The following is a 20155-nucleotide window of genomic DNA, read 5'->3' on the forward strand; positions in this document are numbered from 1 at the left end:
GTGTTGAGGTACACGTTTCACAAGTGCTCTCCCCACTTTGTACACAGCTGGAACGGAGTTACCAGCGATTCACAGCCTTTTATGCCAGCCGTCACAGTGGCAGAAAATTGACGTGGTTATATCAACTGTCAAAAGGAGAATTAGTAACAAACTGCTTCAAAAACAGATACACTTTGCAGGTAAGATCACTTTTTATTTTTGAGGTTGGTTGGTTGGTTTGTTTAATATAAATGAAGATAAGATGAATTATAGAAATCCAACAGTAACACGCAACAGAATCTAGAGTTAAGCTTCTGCAAAATAATACTGAGGTTAAATAGCTTGAATTTTATGAGTCGGAGAGGTGAGTTCTCTGTAGCTAAGGGAGAAGTTACTCAGTAATGCTGAACCTCACTTTTCTCCTCCACAAAAGTGGGAGGGGGCTGTTAGTGCTTGGACTTTGTGTGCAGTGTGAAGACTAAGTGAAATTGAATGTATTTTAATAAGTGTTTGAGGGCTTCCCTCGTGGCTCAGCAGTAAAGAGTCTGCCTGCCAGTGTAAGAGACGCAGGTTCAGTACCTAAGTCAGGAAGATAGGTTGGAGGAGGAAATGGCAGCCCACTCCAGGCTTCCCGTTCTTGCCTGGGAAATCCCATCGACAGAGGAGCCTGGGTGGCTGCAGTCCCTGGGGTCGCAGAGTGTCATTGACATAGCTTCTGCTTGACACACACTAAGTGTTCAGACACTAGCTTTAAAAGCTGGAGTTTCATGTATCTAATTATGATAATAGCTGTCTTCCTTTGACGGGGCAGTTTCATGTTAACAGCAGCCTCAGCGCTCGCTCACCGCGGTGCTCAGCACCATGTGGTGGTAACTGTCACTTGGTTTCCGGTTTATCGCTGAGAAGCCAAGCATCAGCCTGGCGAAAGGACCTCCTCTGGCTCCTGGCTGATAAGAGCCAAAGTTTCCGTTAAGATCTTGTCCTTTAAAGATTCCATCTTGAAGAGGGTTCACTTGTGTGCTTATAAGCTTATAAAAGCAATTATTAATCTATATGTGTTAAGAAACTTCTGACTGCATTTTGCAGACTCAACCTGCTCATTATACTTTCAGTAATTCTGCTCTAATACACTGAAGTGTCTGATACTCCGTTACACCAGGTCCAGAGATCTTTATCAGCTTGAATATGGATTTCTATACAGCTAACCCTTGAGCAGCGTGGGAGTTTGGGGCACCGACCCCCTGGGCAGTTGAAAATCTGCACAAAACTTAGAGTCAGCACCTCGCATCCAACAGTTTCCTTATATCTTCAGATTCAACAAACCTCACATCTGTAGCACTGTCCTATTTACTGTTGGGGGAGGGGAATCCACAGATAAATGGACCCACACAGTTCAAACCCATGTCAAGGGTCCCCTATGCAATTGAAATTGTTTTCTTTCTTCCCAAGTATACATAGAAGAATCTGAGTTCAGACTTCATTACCTAAAATTTTAGTGCCCACCCCCCCCACTTGGGATCAGTAGACATGTAAACTTTATTGAGATCATTTACATAAAAAGACACCCCATCTTAAGTATTCAGTTTGCGTCATTCAAAGGTCCACTGTATTTACATAGACAAAACATGTGGAAGAAAATGCAGAATCCTCGAGTGTCTGTAAAGGTGGGGAGTGGCGTCTTTGAGGAAGAAGCGGATCCTGGTGGAATTGTTAGATGGGTGTTACTCCCGCTTAATGGATCGGCTTTGTTTTTTGCGTCTATTCAGAGCACTGGTTTCCTAAGTAAGTTCTTTTGGGAGTTGCCCAGCATTTAGCTCATTCCTGTCTTTCCTTCGCATGGGGCCCTGAAGGCATCCACATTCCAGATGGCCATCCTGCTCCAGTACAACACAGAGGACGCCTATGCCGTGCAGCAGCTGACGGACAGCACCCAGATCAAAATGGTATTCCAGCCTCTGTGTTCTAGGGAGGGGAAGGACCCTGAATAGGCTCTTCTTCCAGGGCTCAACACATAATGTGTTAAAAGCTTAATTTTTAAACTCAGTGTAACATATACCTACACACGCACATGTCCACATGGCTCGCTTTTCTCTCATTCATTTAGCTTGTTCTCAGCCCTCTTTCCAGCTAAGCTTCCCCTTACTAAACTTAAATTTTCACCAAATGTTATCCTTCCTGCTAATCTTTTTTTATTGAGTTACATTTCACATAACATTGAATTCACCGTTTTATATGACTCAGTGGTTTTTCACAGGGTTGTACAACCACCATCGTCATACAAATCCAAAACATTTCCATCAGCGTAAAAAGAAACCAGTAACTGTAAGCAATAACTACTCTTTACCTTCATCTTTTTGTGCCGGAAAAAATACATTCAAGTATATGGATGGACCACATTGTGTCTATCCATTTATTGGTTGATGGACATTTGGGTTGATCCAACTTTTTGATTATTACGAATAACACTCCTGTGAACATATGTGTGCAGGTCTTTGGATGGACGTACTTCCAGTTCTCCCCGGTATACACCTAGCTGCAGAATTACAGTCATGATAACTTACATTTATCTTCTGGAGGAACTGCCAGGCTGTTCCACAGTGGCTACCCCAGCTTGTGTTCTCAGTGTGAGAGTTCCACTCTCTGCATCCTTGCCAGCACGGTGCTCATCCATTTTAGTGGATGTGAAGTAGCATCTCATTGTGCTTACCTGCATATCCCTAATGATGTTTATGCCCACTTTTAATTGGGTTATTTGTCGTTTTGTTGAGTTGTAAGAAGTCTTCTATTCTGTGTAGTAGGCCCTTTTCGGATAAATGATTTACAGGTATTCCCTCTACTCTGGGTTTTCATTTTCTTTATCACGCATATGGTTTTAATTTTGATGCAGCCCACTTTATTTTTCTTCTGTTGCTTATGCTTTTGGTGTCAGACGTCTAAGGAATCATTGCCTAATCCAAGGTCAAAGATTGTTCTTCCCTGTTTTTTCTTGAAGTACAGTTGGCTTATTGTTGAAGTATAACAAGTATACATTAATACGTTAGTTTCAGGTGTACATCATAGTGATTGGATATTTTTATACGTGTGTTTCCCCTATTGGTTGGTACTGGCAACCTTGTCGAAAATCAGTTGGTTCTAGATGTATTTCTAGATTCTCAGTTCTTTTCCACTGATCTAAATGTCTCTTCTTATGCCAGTACCACATTGTCTTTTTGTAATAAGTTTTGGAATTGAGACATCCAACTTTGTTCTTTATCAAACTTGTGTTAGCTGTTCTGGGTCCCTCATATTTCCATATAAATTTCAGAATTAGCTTGTCCGTTTCTGCAAAATAGGCAGTTGGAATTGTGGTGGCGATTGTATTAAATCTGTAGGTTGCTTTGGGAGAATTGCCACCCTAACAATATCCAGTCTTCTAATCTGTGAACATGGATGTCTTTCTCTGTTTATTCAGATTATCTGCAATTTCTTTTAACTGTGTTTCATAGTTTTTATCATGCAAGCCTTTTTACACTTACTTGGTTAAATTTACTCCTAAGTATTAAGTTTGATACTTTGGTGAAATTTACTCCACTAAGTATTCTATTAAGTTTGATGCTATTGTTAATGAAATTGTAAATTCATTGCTGGTGTACAGAAATACAATTACCTGTTGGATCTTATATGCTGCAGTCTTGCTGAATGCATTTATTCTGGTACTTTTTGTATGGATTCTTTAGGACTTTTTAACTATGCAGTCATGTCATCTATAAATGCAAGTAGTTTTGCTACTTACTTGTACTCCTTGGGTGTCTCTGTTTTTGTTGCTTGCTTGCTGTGGATAGAACTTCCTGTACAGCGCTGAGCTGAAGCAGTGAGCACGGCACCCTTGTCTCGCTCTGACCTTGAGGGAAAGCTTGCAGTTTGTCGCTGTAAGTGTTTCTTAGATGCTGTTCACTAGACTGCAGACATTCCCTTCTGTTTCTATAGTGTTTTGTTTTTTAGCGTTTTCATCATGAAGGAGTGTTGGATTTTGTTTAAATGTTCTTGCTACTCTATTACGATGACCGTGCTTTTGTCTATTGATGTGTGTTATGTTGATTGTTTTTTTAAATGTTGACCCACCCTTGCATTCTTGGGATAAATACCACTTGGTCATGGTATATAATACTGTTTATATGCTGCTGGGTTTGGTTCGCTGGAATTTTCTTGAGGATTTTTGCTTCTTGATTCATAGGGAACTTGGTCTGCCATTTTCCTGTGATAGCTTTGTCTGGTTTCGGTGTCAGGGTAATATTGGCCTCATGGAACGTGAATTAGGAAAGTCATTTATTTTTGCGTCATGCTTCAAATTAGCCCAGAATACATTTTCAAGTTCTAATAACACAAGAATTTGCTTCTGTGCACATGAGTCTCTTTTTTTCCTTCCTTATTCCTCACCAGGAGGAGGAGGCTTCAGTTATGGTGGAGGCTCAGGTTGCCCCCAGACCGCGGGGAGGGCTCTGCTCTCGGGAACTCCCTTTTCGGAGCTGGGCGGCCCCCCGCTCCACTGTTCAGCCTCCATGCTAGTCCCTCAGCCAGCTATTCCCCACTTCCCTCTCCTCTCCTGCACGAGGACTGTTGGCTGCTCAGTCACTCTGGCTCGTGAAGACAGCCTCTGTGGCCGTGCCACAGGCATGGCCACCTCATCCTTATCCGGCTCCGGGCCGGTCAGCACACCTGGAGGCCTCTCCAGCTGGGCCTCGCCTGGGCCGAAATGGCCTTCCTTTAAGGGCAGGGGGGCATGTGAGTATCCCGGCGGCTGTCCTACTATGTGGGGTCCCAAAGCTGGGGCGCTAGAGGAGAGCTGAGACAGGACAGACCACCCGCTCTATGCGTGCAGAGACGGCCCGGGGGCATAGGTTCACCAAAGTCGAGTCAGCAGCAGGGTCTCGGGCACCACCTCTGTCGTGTTTGTGAACAGAAGGTGCGTGCAAGGCCACTGAAGCTCCTGCCCATTATTTTCAGTGCTGTGTCCAAGATGCAGTCAAGGAAGTCGATCTTAAACGTTCTAGTCTTTATTAGTAGAGTTGTGAGTTTTAATGCTGGGTGATCAAGAGCAGAAAGGGGTTGCTGCCACTTTTCAGAGTAGGTTTGGGGAGCAGCTGAGGGGCGCGGCCCTCTTTTCCCTCTGGACATATTCTTCTGCTTGGGTCACTAATTTTTCCCCAAAAATGGACTCTGTGGGATTGGCTGTGGTTGTTACTGCAAAGAAAAAAATGTATTTTTCTCTTTAATTGCAGGACATTTTGGCACAAGTCCTACAGATTTTATTGAAGTCCAAGTTATTGGTACGTCTGTGTTCTTTGAACGTTAAACTGGAAGAAAGCCGTTTCCTGAGATGATGTACTAACAGTTGTTTTCTTACAGGTCTTGGAAGATGAAAACGCAAATGTTGATGAGGTGGAATTGAAGCCAGATACCTTAATAAAATTATATCTTGGGTATAAAAAGTAAGGAATATCTGCTAAGTAGATGGTCCTAGGCCGCAGACTCACCCCCAGACCCCAAGCGAGCACACGGGTGTCACCGCACACGGGGCTGAGCCCAGTGCCGGCCTCTGCCGGGGCTTTTGACCTCTCTGGCCATCCCGGGTGCTCCTCCATTTGACTCTCAGTTTTCGGGGTTCTCTTCATTTGGTAAACGGCTTGCCTAGAAAGCCTGGCCCTCTGTGCCCCCGTGTCCTGATGTTATTTCACTTGGCAGTTGGGGAGAGCAGGTTACGGAGCTGAATTTCCTGGGACACAGCCGTCCCGTTGCTGGCAGAGTAGGACCCCGCCCCGTAGAGAACTAGGGGGCCTTTCACAGAGATGACGTGGAAACGGCCTGGGGAGAAGGGAGGTTGTCGGTCATGCTCTGTCTGGGGGGCAGAGCCCCTCTTTAAGACCGAAAACAGAAAGCAGCTTTACTGCATGTCTTTGAAAGCAATAGTGACTGGTCTCCTCGATTTTCTTGACAGTAAAAAATTAAGGGTTAACATCAATGTGCCCATGAAAACAGAACAGAAGCAGGAACAGGAAACCACACACAAAAACATCGAGGAAGATCGCAAACTACTGATCCAGGTGACCGGGGCCGGCCCCTGGCGCGGCAGGCGGCCGCCCGCAGCTGGGGGGCAATTCCCTTGGGCTGTGTGTTGCCTGGGACTTGGGAGAGGCGGCCTGGATGATGGATGGTTCTGGGTGGAGTAGATGCAATACCAATGAAACAGATGAGAGCAGTGAGTCCATAAAACGGGCGGGAGCGAGGCTTGTCTGGTGGAGCTCAAGTGCCGTCTGTGTGGCTTTGAGGCCTGAATTTTTCCTCATTTTAAATGTGTATTCTAGTTGGGTTAAATTACTAAAATTGCTGCTCACAGAACCAAAACACTTTAACGTTTGTTTCGTTCGCGCCGAAACAAGCAGAATCGGTCCCCTGTGTCCTTGGACCTTCAATGTGTTCGTTCCCTGTTCGGAACCCAGTCTTGTGCACAGAGCGCACCCTGCAGCCTCAGTGCTGCTGCTGCTGCTGAGTCGCTTCAGTCGTGTCCGACTGTGTGCGACCCCATAGACAGCCTTATTGCTGTTTCTCCTCATTACAGATAAGTTCTGGTTAACTGTGGAAAACAAGGTCTGTTTTTCGTTCCTTGGTCACATAGGCGGCTATTGTGAGAATTATGAAAATGAGGAAGGTCCTAAAACACCAGCAGTTACTTGGAGAAGTCCTGACTCAGCTGTCCTCAAGATTCAAGCCCCGGGTCCCAGTAATTAAGGTACAGGAATCCCCCAGCAGCAGGATTCAGATGATTATTATCTCAGGAGACAAAAGAGGCGATGACTGTCACGGAGGAGCTTGGCTTAGTCACGTAGAATAGGTTTCCACAAAAGAAAACAGGCCGAATTCTGAAACGGTCATTTTGAGACGTGCAAAATCCTCAGCATTCCGCTTGCTGAGCTTCTCAGAGCGAATAGCGCTGGCCCGGGAGTTTCCTGCGCGTGCGGAGCCCGGCGGGAGGCCCCCCCGGGGTCATTTCACACAGAAACCAGGCGGCTCCTTCCCCTTCCGAGACCCGAGGGCGGCAGGTTGAGGGGGCGGTGGGAGACCCTGGGGTGAGGCGCCCCGGGGCGAGGGGGCTCTGCGGGAAGTGAGAGGCGCCCCCCGCAGGGCCGGCGCCGGGCTGGGGGGAGGGGACCCCCTGGGAAGGGTGGGAGAATCCCTCTGTCTTCCGTGGGTAAATGTTTTTCTTTCTCTTCGTGGCCTCTCCCTCCTCGGAATACCACGCCCAGAAATGCATTGACATTCTGATCGAGAAGGAGTATCTGGAGCGAGTGGACGGGGAGAAGGACACCTACAGCTACCTGGCCTAACCCGGGGGTCTGAGCACGGGCGCAGCCCCTCAGCCGCGGGGACGGCAGCCCCGAGCGCGGTGGCCGCGCCCCCGGACGCCCGCCTGGCCCCAGGCCCAGGCCCCGGGCGCGGGCTCGGGCCCCGGAGCTGCTCAGGACCGCCACACTTCACGTCTGTACATACGGACACCGACGCCATTTAACCTAATTTAAGACCGGAGGGGGTACCTCCCGCGCCGAGGGCTGCATGCGTCTGCATCCGGATCACCATTGGCCACGCGAGCCCCAGCTGCCGGCCGGGGCCCCTCGGAGGCCGGCAGTCCTGGAGAGCGGGTCTGGAGGGACCCACGTGTAATCTGCTATGAGAAAACCATTTGTATAGTGTGTTTCATTTTTTAATGTGTGAAAATAAAGAAAATTAAAGGATTTCTGTACAAGTCGCATTGGGTTTTTGTTTTAAGTTTTACTGATTTCTATCTGTAAATAAAAGATATAATGATTGTGCAAATGGGCCTCCCCTGGTGTCTTCCTGAGGCCCCGAGGGCCGCCCTGCCGAGAGGGAACACGTTTGAGCTTTGGCCGTCCAAGTTTGAGCTTGTTGCCTTCTCCTCCCAGAGGGTTTGCCTTCATTCCCCTGACTGCCTCCAGTGACCGACGCCCCGCAGCTTCTCTGCGGACCCTTGTGGTGCTGGCCAGGGTCAGCCAGTCGCCTTCTGGAAGGGTGGCCACGGGTCACGGGCGTTCGTCCGAGTCAGGCTCGGGCCACGTCCACACCAGCGCCTCCCTTTCGCCTCCAGCCCATTGTGACTCCTCGTTTGTGGTCCCGGGTGGTTGGCTTGCAGCCCCTGTGCAGTCACTTCCCAGCCTGAAGACAGAAGGAACAGCAGGCGGGAGCAGAAGGCCCGGGCTGGTTTAGTCTTTTGGGCTTCTTGGTCCATAGAAACTACACGCGGCTCTCCTGACCTGAGATGTGGGCATGCTTGTCAACACCTGTGCCGTCTCTACCTGCCCTGAGGCCTGCTTCTGAAAGCAAGGCCAGAGGAAGACACCCAAGCTACTATGTCCTTCCAGTTTTTTGGACCAATCTGGCACCTAACAGGTTAGTTTTTTTTAATTTAATGGTTAAACGGGTTATTAAAAGGAAGAAGAATAGACTTAAGCACTTGTCTAACAGTTTCCATGTTTGTTTTAGTATATCTTCTTTTTTCTAACAGTCTTAAAAAGAGCCCCAGTGTATGAACCAGACAAAAAGCAGTGCCCGCCACCCCCCCCCCCCCTCCCCGGAGAACCCCCACCCCCCAGAGCCTGTAGTGCCCTGGGGCTCCGAGGACCACCTAGAGACTGCCCTGCGAGTCCCCGGCTGGGAGTTGAGACCACAGCTCTGCTTTTCCTGCCAACAGTCCGCCTGCCCCTGGGACAGACGCGCTGTAAACCGCCACAGCCGCTGGCCGCCCTTGTATCTGACTCCCCGCAAGAGTAGGACGGTAAATTGCTTTTTTTTTTTAATTTTTATTGGAGTGGTTGATATACAACGTGTTAGCTTCCGGTGTACACCAAAATGATTCAGTTACCCGTGTTTCCACTCTTCTAGATTCTTCTCCATACAGGTCATTACAGCATGTTGAGTAGAGTTCCCTGTGCTATACAGGAGGTCCTTGTTAGTTATCTATTCTATATGTGGCAGTATGCATATGTCAGTCCCAATCTCCCAATTTATCCCCTCCCCTGCCTTACCCCATCTTCACCATAAATTTTCTACATCTGTAACTCTTATTTCTGTTTTGTAGATACATTCATTTGTACCTTTTTTTTTAGGATTTCCACATATGAATGATACTATATGGTGTGTCTTTTTCTGGCTTCACTTAGTGTGACAATCTTTAAGTCCGTCCGTATCGCTGCAAATGGCATTGTTTCCTTCTTTTTTACGTGACTGAATAATATTCCATCGTGTCTAGGTACCACAGCTTGTCTGTCTGTCCATTCACTGATGGACATTTAAGTTGCCTTCACGTCCAGCTACTGTAAGTAGCGCTTCAGTGACCACTGGAGTCCAGGTCCATGTTCAGATTATGGCTTTCCGCAGACACATGGCCAGGAGTGGGGTTGGCAGATCACATAATAAAGAGCTTCATGTTTTGTTTTGTTTTTTTAACTGAAGTACAATTGCTTTACAATATTGTGTTCGTTTCTGCTGCACAACAAAGTGAATCAGATATAGACGCCCTCCCTCTTGAGCTGTCCCCCAAACCCTCGCCCCGTCCCACCCCTCGAGCGAGGACCTCGGGGTCATCGCAGAGGATGCCGCGGCACGCCGTATGGCACAGCAGCTTCCCGCCAGCTGGCGGTTTCACACGGTAGTGTATCTGCGCTGATGCTCCTCTCAACTCATCCCACCCTCCCCTTCAAGAGAGGGGAGGGACCTCTTCATGAGACTTTACTTACGTCTCTCGAGTTCCTCCAGGATGGAGTGTCCTTGGTAAGACCGAGGACATCCGTGAGCAAAGGCGGACTGGAGGTGGGTGATGGGAGGTTCCCTGGACGTGCTCCCAACCCCAATCCCCTCACACTAGGTGAAAGTCCTGTTGAATGGATGTGGAATAAAAGGCAGTTCCAGACTCCGTGCCTTCATTCTGCAAACCACTTCCTAGCCTAACAAGAATGGCTGGGCCTCCAAACACAAGCCACGAGGGTTGAGTTCCCTGGCATCCAGCGAGCTGCATTTTTCAGAACTTCAATAGTAGCCTTCTGAGTCTGCCTAGGGGCTGATGCCCAGCCTCTGAAGGCTGCCTAGTGCCCAGGCCCTCTGGGAAGTTCACGCCCTGGGAGAGGGGTGGTGGATGGCAGCCTTGGCATAACCCACAGGGATTGGTCCACTGAAGGAAAGCTGTGTTCTGGGCAGTCGCTGTAGTGCTGCCCCCCCTGATGGAACCATCTCCTCTCTCCTAGGAGGGGGGCAGCAAGGCAGAGCCCAGGGCCAGGAGCCCCTCTCCCTGGGGCTGGGTTCTCAAGGGTCGAACCTCACGCCTGCCTAGAGGCAAACTGCCAGCAATCACCAGTCAGCGCCTTTGTAGGAGGCATCCAGGGACACCACAACAGGAGATACAGGGCTGAGAGGCACCCGAATTTAAAATATTTTTACTCAGTATTTTAAGATGGCCTACCTATTCATTGAGGTATCTTAATTTTCCTTCGGAAAAAAAAGATTTTGCCACACCTGAATGACTCATTTGAAGTAAATCCCTCTTAACTAAATCCTTAAAAAAAAAAAGACCTTTTTTTTTTTAAGGAATGGCAACAACTTGTCTGGGTGATTTGATTCTATACACATGAAACTCATCTCTTTAGAGGCAGAACAATGATTTGGTCAAGATAGGTGAGTACAGTTTTCCAAAACCTCTTTATGGAGCTTTGGTTCACATACAAAAGGCTGTGTGGCTTGGATGTGTTGGACCACTTCTCATCCCAGGTACTACACACACCCCTCCCTGGATCATTTGTAACAGAGGCCAAAGGAACAAGCAAGTGTTGATTTGAGCTTATTCTGATAAGAGCCCAAAGCCCATGCAACTTCCAACAGTGTGTGTGTGTGTGTGTGTGTGTGAGGCCAGAGGAACAAGCAAGTGTTGATTTGAGCTTATTCTGGTAAGAGCCCAAAGCCCATGCAACTTCCAACTGTTTGTGTGTGTGTGTGTGCGAGCACACACTTAGTTGTGTCTGACTCTGCAATCACATAAACTGTAGCCCACCAGGCTCCTCTGTTCATGCAGATTCTCCAGGCAAGAATACTGGAGTGGGTTGCCATGCCTTCCCCCAGGGGAACATTTCCAACCCAGGAATCAAACCAGGGTCTCCTGCATTGAAGGCAGATTCTTTACCAGCTGAGCCACCAGGGAAGCCCTCTAACGGAATACTTAGGTTCTTTCAAAATGTCGTTTGAAACCTTTCTTGACGACCTACCTACAAATCTAAAGTGGGCTTCCCTGGTGGCTCAGGAAGTTAAGAATCTGCCTGCAGTGCAGGAGACCTGGGTTCAATCCCTGGGTCCGGAAGATCCTACCTGCAACCTACAGATCTAAATGACACAATTTGTGAATTGATTTTTGGTGGTGGTGGGGCAGTTGAACACCTTGGGCAGAGGTGGGAATCCAGAATTGGAGTCATTGATTGGCAACACTGAAGTCGGGAGGTTGTGTGATCCAGACAATACTGAGAAATAGGAAGCAGTTTCTAGGTAGAGGATTACATTTTTAATAATCTTCAAAATGTTGATAATTTTGTCATGCAGAACGATGTGATGGCGCCTTCAAGTTAGCCTGTGGCACTTAGTTGGAGTCCAGGGTGCTGCCTGTACTTGGATGTCAGGACTGTGGTCAGACGTGTGGGTCTTCGTGACCACTGGGGAAAGGCTTAGGGACCACAGACACTGACCAGCTGGACAGCCTGTCGCTGGGCTCTTTCTCCTCAGTGGACAAGGTGTGATCTTCCTAAGCCATGGCAACCGTGACTGCATCCATATCCTGATGTGTATCCATCTCCTGATGTGGTCACTCATTCCACATAGCTCTTCTTGCTTCCCCGTTGGGGAACTAAACCCACCAGGCTCACACAATGTCAATTACTACCTTGGTGGGAGAGCGAGGGGAAAAAAGCACTTATTTAAACTTGGTGTTCTGTGTGAACTGAATACCTTGTGTCAAGCTCTTTCTCCCCCCGTTCCAGGTGAAGGCACGAGTCAAGCTGACGAGCTAAGGATGCTCTTGATCACACGGGATGTCACCATGGCTGCAGGCCAGGATTTCTGGTCAGGATCTCTGCGTCTGTGGTTCCTGGAGGTACGCTGCGTGTCGAGGAATGAAAGCCTGCCGTGCGAAGTGCACACACCGGGTGATGCTCCCAAGCCCTGCCCGCCATCGGGGAAGCTGCTGTCTTCTGCCGCCTCTGGGCCTCTGGTCACATGACGGGGGACAAACGGGCTTCACAGGGGCCGCGTGCCACGGGTGGCATGTGGCGACGGGGCAAGCTCGGGGGCAACTCTCCCTGAATTGGTCAGCGATGCCTCCTGGGTGGAGCATGGAGACCAGGGGTCTCAGCAGGTGGCAGGGAAGACGAGGGGACACAGGAGACGCACACGTGCAGTTTTTCGCTGCCAAAGCCAAGGGTAAATGAACTGTATCCCAGGACTCAGGTCAGAGGGCTTGTGCATTGAGGCAGCAGAAACCAGCCTCGTCCATGTTTGCATAACTGGAAAGGAAGTTGTTTTATCTGAGCTTCCCATTCATGTTACAAATCAGTGAAAACTTACTGAACGCTGCCGCCCTGGGTGCTCCTGCCACCGCCTGGCCTGAGGAGCAGCTCCCTGTTTCCCGGGACGGTAAGGGTGTTTCTTGCTCCTTCAAGATTTAGTAGTAGTCTGGTTGTCCCCGTCAGGTTTCTGAAGGGCTGTATCTAGTGGGATTTAGAGCTACATCCGTTCACAGGAATCTCCTGTCATTTTGGAGAATGAGGTTCAGAGGGTGGGCACCTGCAGGCCTCGGCACCAGGGACGCGCCCCGTGCACCCTGGTCTCGGATGCGAGCAGTGAACGCTACTGAGTCCCCGTCTCCTGGGCCAGTATGTGTGGTGTATATGGTAACATGTTTGCAGGAGTGTTAATTTGCCTAATACTGGCAATATGTGTTACACCCAAATTCCCAGGATGGCTTCTGACAAACCCAAGAGGTGAAATGTTTTTCCCATCACTCAATCCTTTTCTAAAATCAGCTGGGGAGGCGGTATAACAAATGACAAAGACAAGAAGTTCAAGTATTCTTTATTCAAAGTTGAAAAATGTACCACACTGCATTATTGCAAAAATTCACTGGTACAAAACACTTTGCAGCTGGTGAGAAGGCAATAAAAAGTTGATTTTTTTAAACTCATTACTATAAATTATTCTTACAGTACTTTGCAAATTCAGAATTTCAAACTGCATTTTCCTTTTCTAAATCGCCCACAGTACTCGAGGTTCCTGAAGCTAAGGCCGCTGTTCCAAGAGGAGGGGGGAGGAGGTAGCACGCGTCAAGGGATCTCCATTTCTCTTTCGATGCCCACGTACTTCAGGGCGTCGGCCTGGCTGTATCTGAAACAGCGGGAGGAACAGTTGAGTGCCCTGCAGCGCGGGGTGAGACCCAGCCCGCTCAGCAAGGCACACACGAGCCCGTTACTGCTGCCTGCACAAAGGCGTCTTCGCAGAAGGGGTGCAAACATTCCAGTTGCAAAGGGGCCGAGCTGGACAGAACTGGCAATAACGCCCCTTCCCCAGCTAGCCCCCTGCCCCTGAAACCAACTGCCCGGGAAGGCAGGCCCGCAGCAGGGGGCAGTGTTGAGGCCAGACACAGGGAGCGCAGAGAACCTTAGTGAGCGGGCCAGAGCCAGCCACGGGCCCCTTGAAGCCAGGACAGCACAGAGGCAAGAAGAGAGATGCCTGTGACTCTTGCCACCGGCTGAGAGCCCTACAGGTCCCCCAAAAGGAAGGTGCTCCACCCAGCTGCTGCTCCTGGGAAGATCTGGGTTGGAAACAGCTCCACACAGGCCCCAGTTTAAGACAATTCTACACAGAACACCGAGCTTCTCGATGGGATGTACAGTCAGCCACAGAATTTGTTCAACTAAACATTCCTCTGACTATATTTAAATATTCTGTAACTTGTCCATTTTCCCCAGAACTTGACAGTATAAACTGCCAGCCAGATGCCCAGTGGCATAACCACCCCCCGGCAGCCTATGCTCAGCACCCTGATGGCAGGCACTGACCCTGAAGGTAAAAATGGAGCTTTCTGCATTTCTTGAACTTCTAAAAAGCATGACATTATACTGGAAATGCCATTACCCAGCAGTACACCCTAGCTCCCAGCACTGCCCACGGCAAATCACCAGCCCCGGACGGAAGCCCAGCCCGGAGCCGGAAACTGGCCTCTGGCCAGAGCTCAGCATCCAGGCAGAAAAGCCCTCAGAGACTAGAAACCAACCTGTAATCGAAAAACAGCTCTTCACCAGTCTGGATGGCTCGCTTAGCAAAAATCCCTATCCTGTGATCGCCGTTGACCATCATGACTGCAAAGAGAGGCGTGGGGTCAAGGCACCGGTGACGACAGCCCAGGAGGGGAGCTGACGGTCAGGTAAGGCGCCCAGAACCTCTCCCAACGCCCTGCGGGGACTCCACCCGCCTCGGAGCACTTACCTTTTGCATAGCAGTTGGGATTTACTGAGTGATTTGCAAAACGAATCTTGTTACCCTTGCGGGTTGCATCCACCACAAAATCTAGAGAAAAAAATAAGCATAACCCAGCAAACAGTTTTAAATCAATAAACACAAGGTTATTGTGATTCTGTAAAAATATAAGTGGTTATTTTCTTTAGAGTTTGCCTTCAAAAGCAAATAAATCTTTCAACCTGGTTCACTGGGTAAGAAATGACCTCTGGAAGAAAATGCTGCCCTAGGTTAAAATGAAATTCTTCCCAACATCATAAATAATGTTTCTTCAAATTCTTTTTTTTCATGTTACTGGTTATGGAACACGCAGACCACTTGTTCCCACTGGTTTCAGTGGCGAGACCCCCGGAGAAGCACCAGTGTGCTACTGACTGACCCGACGCCTTCCCCCAGGATCAGGGTCTGCATGCGCGCGTCCCCATCCGTCCTCGGGACCCCCAGGGAAGCTGAGGAGGTGCTTCACAGGGCGGGGCTCCCCTCCCAGGAGAGAGGCACCGACTGGTAGCCATGGCAGGAGGGACGCAGGAGGAGAGCCAGGCTGTGGAGCCAAGGACGGCTCAGAGCCCAGGGCCGCTGCAGCCCCTCCCTGCAACACAGAACCCCCGAGCACTGCAGGACCGCCCAGTCCACGCGTTACACTCCTCCAACCTGGGGGCAAGTCTCTCAGTCGTGTCCAATTCTTTGTGACCCCATGGACTGTAGCCCCCCAGGCTCCTCTGTCCAGGGAATTCTCCAGGCAAGAGCACTGGAGTGGGTACCATTTCCTTCACCAGGGGATCTTCCCGACCCAGGGATCGAACCCACATCTCCTTCATTGGAGGTGGATTCTTTACCATCTGAGCCACCAGAGAAGCTCGAGAATACTGGAGTGGATTGCCTTTCCCTTCTCCCAGGGATCTTCCCAACCCAGGGATTGAACCCAGGTCTCCCACACTCCAGGTGGATTCTTTACCATCTGAGCCACCAGGGACGCCCTCCAGCAAATAGCCTGTTCCTAAGCCCAGCCCCCTTCAAACAGCTGACACCGGGGACCCCTCGTGTCATCTCTGCTGCTTCAGCCCCTGGAGGGACCTGAGGTGCGACCTGGGAACCAGAGAGACGCTGACCCCGCAGCGTACCGTTGTTCAAGTTGAACAGAAAGCTGCACATGTACTTGTCATACACTTTCCCTCTTCTGTCTGCTTCATCTTGAGAAATAATCTGGAAAGACAGACACGGGGTGAGGTGATTCACGATCAGGTTAGCCTGGCAGAACACACCCAGCTTGTCTGGAACGTTCGGGACCTTGATGACACTCAACAGAGGGTCATTGGCCAATTTCTCTGTCAGAGAACAGTGGTGTTTTAAGGACTCTGACTTAGAAATACTTCCACAGCTTTAAAATAACTGCCTGGAGAACGTGAGTAACTTTAGTCTTTTTTACTTAGTACAAAATGCAGCCAGCCCCAGGGTTTACCCTAACTTAACCTAGAAAGGATGCTTTAGTTTAACAGTTAGGCTACAGATGAAATAGGAGAGACTCGTCGTTGTAAAGTTCTTGTTCTCCCCCTCATTCCCAGGTGATAAAAAGCTGACTGTGACAAGGACTGAAGCGGTGTAGCTTCCAAGCAAACCAAACCCACAAGTCTAAGCTAAAAAAGCATTTATATTCCTCTCTAATCAAACCCAGTGGACCTGCCCAATGAAAATCAGTCCAAAGCATATTACAGGTGACACCACGTGAGCACAGTGGCCACGCCACTGTCTGCGACTGACTGGGGGGCCCGGCCTTACCTCTCCACAGTATTCAGAGATGAATTCATTTTTCTGTACAGGATCTTTGATGAAGATCCCCCAGCCTGCGACATCAGACGGTGCCAACAGTAAATGCTAGAGAAAAAACACAATCGTAATCAAAGGAGAACGCGGCTGGACAGATTAGACCACAGGATGAACCGGGGTGACTCAGACACAGAGGGGTGTGGGGATCAGCGTCCCCTGTGTGACCAGAGGAGCCGACAAGCTGCAGAAGCCACGTTTTGTTTTTTTGTAAACCCAGTACAGAGCCTGAGTGTCTGCCTCACAGGGAAACGGTGTCACCTGAGCTGGTGGCCCTGAGCTGGTCCGCATGTGCGTCCCCAGCCGCCCTCAGCCTTGACTCCCCGACTCCACCGGCAGCTTCACAGGCCGCCTGCCCCCCCACCACCTCCCCCGGGCCAGTCGCCGCCCCTCCTGGTGGGTCACTAGCCTTTTTTCCCCCCAAAGCGCTGTCCCTCCTTACAGGGCACAGTTCCACAGCCCTTCATGACAGCACAGAACCCCAGGGGCCAGCACTCTTGTGCTCAGCAAGATGATCACCGCCGTCAATTTGACAGATAGACCGTGTTTGGGAACTAAGCCCGACTATCATGCTTTCATTCCACATTTCTTATGTCTTTAAAGGAGACTCCCTGATGCCCAGGTTCCTGAGCTGTGCTTGACCTGGCCTATGCTCCCCTGTCAGGGCAATTAACCAAGTGCCTCCTTGACCAGCAAGATACTGTTAAGTAAATGAAACCTAATTGGTAAAAAAAATACCTACACAGTTTTCTGTTTGAGGAGGTAAAAGATGTCCAGAAAGATGACAAAGGAGGGTTTTGTTGTACAAGAGAGGAGGTTTGGGACTGGGGGGGGGGATGAAAAGTTTTCAGGGCTGAATGGGGGTCCATGGGAAACGCTGGCCTCACTGTGACGTGAGGACCTAGAGTGAAACCATCTGAATGCCTGCCAACACCACAGACAAAAAAGTAAAGCCGGCTCCATACACGATTTCTGGCAGAGGCGCCAGGATTCCTGACGACAGTGCCATCTCGGTTACGCTGCTCGCTAAGTCAGGACCCTAGGAGCTGACTACGCTGCACGCAGCACAGGGTCTGGGGCTGAATGCCGGCTCAGGGCCCGGCTCCTCTCCTTCTGAGTCTCAGAACTCTGGGCTTAATGATTATTCCTAATTCAGAGTCTGGACGACAAAGCAGTTAACACACAGAGCACTCAGATCAGCTCGGTCCCTCAGTCGTGTCTTTGCGACCCCATGGACTGCAGCACGCCAGGCCTCCCTGTCCATCACCAGCAAACTTCTGTCCATCGAGTCGGGGATGCCAACCAACCATCTCATCCTCTGTCCCTTCTCCTGCCCTCAACCTTTCCCACCATCAGGGTCATCTCCAATGACAGGTCTTTTTCACGGTCATCGCCTCCCCTAAAAAACTAAGCTAACTAACCTAGAACGTGCTGTGAGTTTCTTATGCTCAGCAACAAACCCCCTGGTTGGGACAGTTAGTCCCTCCCTGTAGCGCCCACTCCTACCTTCTTGGAGCCCCGCTGGATGCTGCAGTTCTTGCAGGACACGTTCTTGCTGTCCCAGTGGTCGGCCGCGCCGCAGGTGAGACAGAGGTCGGGGTCGCACTCGCGGACGGCCAGGTAGCACGGGCACTGCTTGGTGTTGCATTGGGCTTTGCAGCGGCAGCCGGGAAAGCGGTTCTGACCTTCAGAGAGACGCCTCCGTCAGGTGAGAACCGCCCGAAGGCGCCGCTGGAGCTGGGCGCTGGGCCCTCAGGGCCCCTTACTCTCCCACCGTCGTCACACGGGCGAGGGAAGTGAGAGGAACATCAGAGCCATCCACAGGGACACCGACCGCCGCCTTCCTGCTTCGCCACGGGTGTGAGAGGCGGTCTGCGTACTTACAGTGCGGCGATCGTGCATGCGGGGAGGCGGGCTCCGGACCGCGCGGCACCCAGGGCTCTAGGGGCCTCCCTGGTGCCCAGGCTTCAGTGCACAACTGCCGTTCTCACCCAGAAGCGACTACATTCCTTCAAGAGCTGACCCACTAACTCGTGAGAATCTCTAGTGTCCGGAAAGTACTGGGGAGCCATTTCTAGATTTGCCTTCCATTCTGTGCCAACTTTACTATGATTTAAAAGTTAAAATGATCAAAGACAATACAAAGCTCTTTTAATCCATGCCGGCCTCACCTGCCCGCCTACCTGCCTCAGCCAGGCAGACTGGCTGGGCTCCACACAGGCTTGTGGCATGAGTTTCCCAAAGGAAACACCACAGGGGTTGCCATGATGCCCTCGTGTTGACTGAAGTTAGCTTTAAATTCCTGACCAACAGTCAATTTAATTCTCACGCAATGACATCAAGACAACAAGTACTTACACTCTGAACTACACTGACAAAATTTTTCACAAAAATTCTGTGCTATCACACAAGGGCACGAGCTGTCGCAAGGCTGCCGCGGGTGGTCACAGGGTTGATAGTTGTAAACATGGTTGGAGGAGCCGTCTGCACAGACAAGAGCACGCGTCAGTCCCGGAAGCCGGAGGCGGCCACACGCCCGACAGGCACACGTTCCCCCCGCGACCCGAGCGCCGGGGGCTGTCCTCGCCGTGTCCACCTCACGCTCCCGTCTACACGCCCCCCGCCCGCCAAGAGCCAGGGAGCCCCCAGGCCCTGTCACACCTCAGTCAGGCTCCCAGAGTTCTCCTCTAGCCAACAGATGGCCTCCTTCTAAACTGGTTTAATGCACAAAGTCAGGTCTATCTGAACATCCCAAACTCTAATCCAGTTACTATTCTAAGACACGTGAGGAGGAGACAGCGAGTTAATAAGGAAGCTGAATGGAAAGACACTAACCCTTCTTCAGCTGGATCTTTCTGCAGTGTGCGGCCCACAACCTGCAAAACACAAACGACAACACCCTCGTGACCTGGGCGCACGTGGAGCAGCCAGCCCGCCATGTGCCGCGGTTTGTTCTCTGTGGAGGGTACTGACACAGCACACTCTAATTTCTGGAATCTTTAATCATTTCAATTCAGCTATCTGGGCATAAATAAATAATGCAAACAAAAAATGCAAAAGTATCAACTAAAGCTAAATATTACTTATCAAAGAAATGTAATATGAACATGCAGACGATTTCTGAGGTATAATCTAAGTGTTCCCTTACCCAACACCCAGCTCTGCTTCTCTCTAAAAAGCCTGGAGGTTACAACAGCGCGTCCGGGCACTTTTCATGTCTGTGCGCAGGCCTCGGCCTGCTGCCCTCACCGCACCATCACTCGCTCCGCCGGGCTGACAGCGGGGTGGCCATGAAGAGTATCTGAGTCAATGCCACACGCCCGGCACACGCGGGCTCTGGTGTGGAAACTGGCTCTGGAGCTCACAGGCTCCCAAGGTAATGCTCGTGCCTTTACTGCAGAGACTACCAAACAGTTCTCCGAAATGAAAATGTAACCTTGACTATGACTCAACACACCAAACCTACGGACAGCCGCTGGGTCTCAGAAAAATGGCAGCAACAGCCCAGGGAAGCCAGCCAGGCCGGCCCGGCCTCCCCCCACCGCGCGCTCACCGGTGTTTCCTCTTCTTCTTTCGGGGAGGAGTGTCCACGTCCTCGGCGGGGGCCGGCGCGATGACACTGGATTCTTTGACTCGAAACTCATACACCTGGCAGGAGGCACAGCCACATTCCATGAGGACCGTCTGTGTGAGCAACCAGTCTCCTGCCCATTCCCACACACTACTTTGTCCCGTGGCGCTGCTGCGGTTACTCTCTATTCAA

At 50.3% G+C, this 20155-nt stretch overlaps 2 protein-coding genes across 10 annotated transcripts in view; one reads left to right on the forward strand and one right to left on the reverse strand.

Annotated features, from left to right (window-relative positions):
• The window catches only part of CUL1 (cullin 1), a 182431-nt gene extending 174686 nt beyond the window's left edge, over nucleotides 1–7745 (forward strand). For all 6 annotated transcript variants that reach the window (XM_055591217.1, XM_055591219.1, XM_055591218.1 and 3 more), the window contains 7 exons: nucleotides 48–179; nucleotides 1830–1922; nucleotides 5238–5285; nucleotides 5365–5447; nucleotides 5954–6059; nucleotides 6632–6745; nucleotides 7260–7745. In XM_055591217.1, the coding sequence (XP_055447192.1) occupies nucleotides 48–179; nucleotides 1830–1922; nucleotides 5238–5285; nucleotides 5365–5447; nucleotides 5954–6059; nucleotides 6632–6745; nucleotides 7260–7340 (657 nt within the window). In that variant the 3' untranslated portion in view covers nucleotides 7341–7745. The remainder of the gene's footprint in view (nucleotides 1–47; nucleotides 180–1829; nucleotides 1923–5237; nucleotides 5286–5364; nucleotides 5448–5953; nucleotides 6060–6631; nucleotides 6746–7259) is intronic.
• A 5370-nt stretch (nucleotides 7746–13115) lies between these two features.
• Nucleotides 13116–20155, reverse strand: part of EZH2 (enhancer of zeste 2 polycomb repressive complex 2 subunit) — a 56649-nt gene continuing 49609 nt past the window's right edge. For all 4 annotated transcript variants that reach the window (XM_055591221.1, XM_055591222.1, XM_055591223.1 and 1 more), the window contains 9 exons: nucleotides 19946–20040; nucleotides 19228–19268; nucleotides 18751–18876; nucleotides 17899–18077; nucleotides 16348–16443; nucleotides 15693–15774; nucleotides 14542–14622; nucleotides 14330–14414; nucleotides 13116–13440 (listed from right to left, as the gene is read on the reverse strand). In XM_055591221.1, coding sequence (XP_055447196.1) covers nucleotides 13380–13440; nucleotides 14330–14414; nucleotides 14542–14622; nucleotides 15693–15774; nucleotides 16348–16443; nucleotides 17899–18077; nucleotides 18751–18876; nucleotides 19228–19268; nucleotides 19946–20040 — 846 coding nt within the window. In that variant the 3' untranslated portion in view covers nucleotides 13116–13379. The remainder of the gene's footprint in view (nucleotides 13441–14329; nucleotides 14415–14541; nucleotides 14623–15692; nucleotides 15775–16347; nucleotides 16444–17898; nucleotides 18078–18750; nucleotides 18877–19227; nucleotides 19269–19945; nucleotides 20041–20155) is intronic.

Source organism: Bubalus kerabau, chromosome 8, assembly GCF_029407905.1.
Source record: "Bubalus kerabau isolate K-KA32 ecotype Philippines breed swamp buffalo chromosome 8, PCC_UOA_SB_1v2, whole genome shotgun sequence".
Classification (NCBI taxonomy): Eukaryota; Metazoa; Chordata; class Mammalia; order Artiodactyla; family Bovidae; genus Bubalus; species Bubalus kerabau.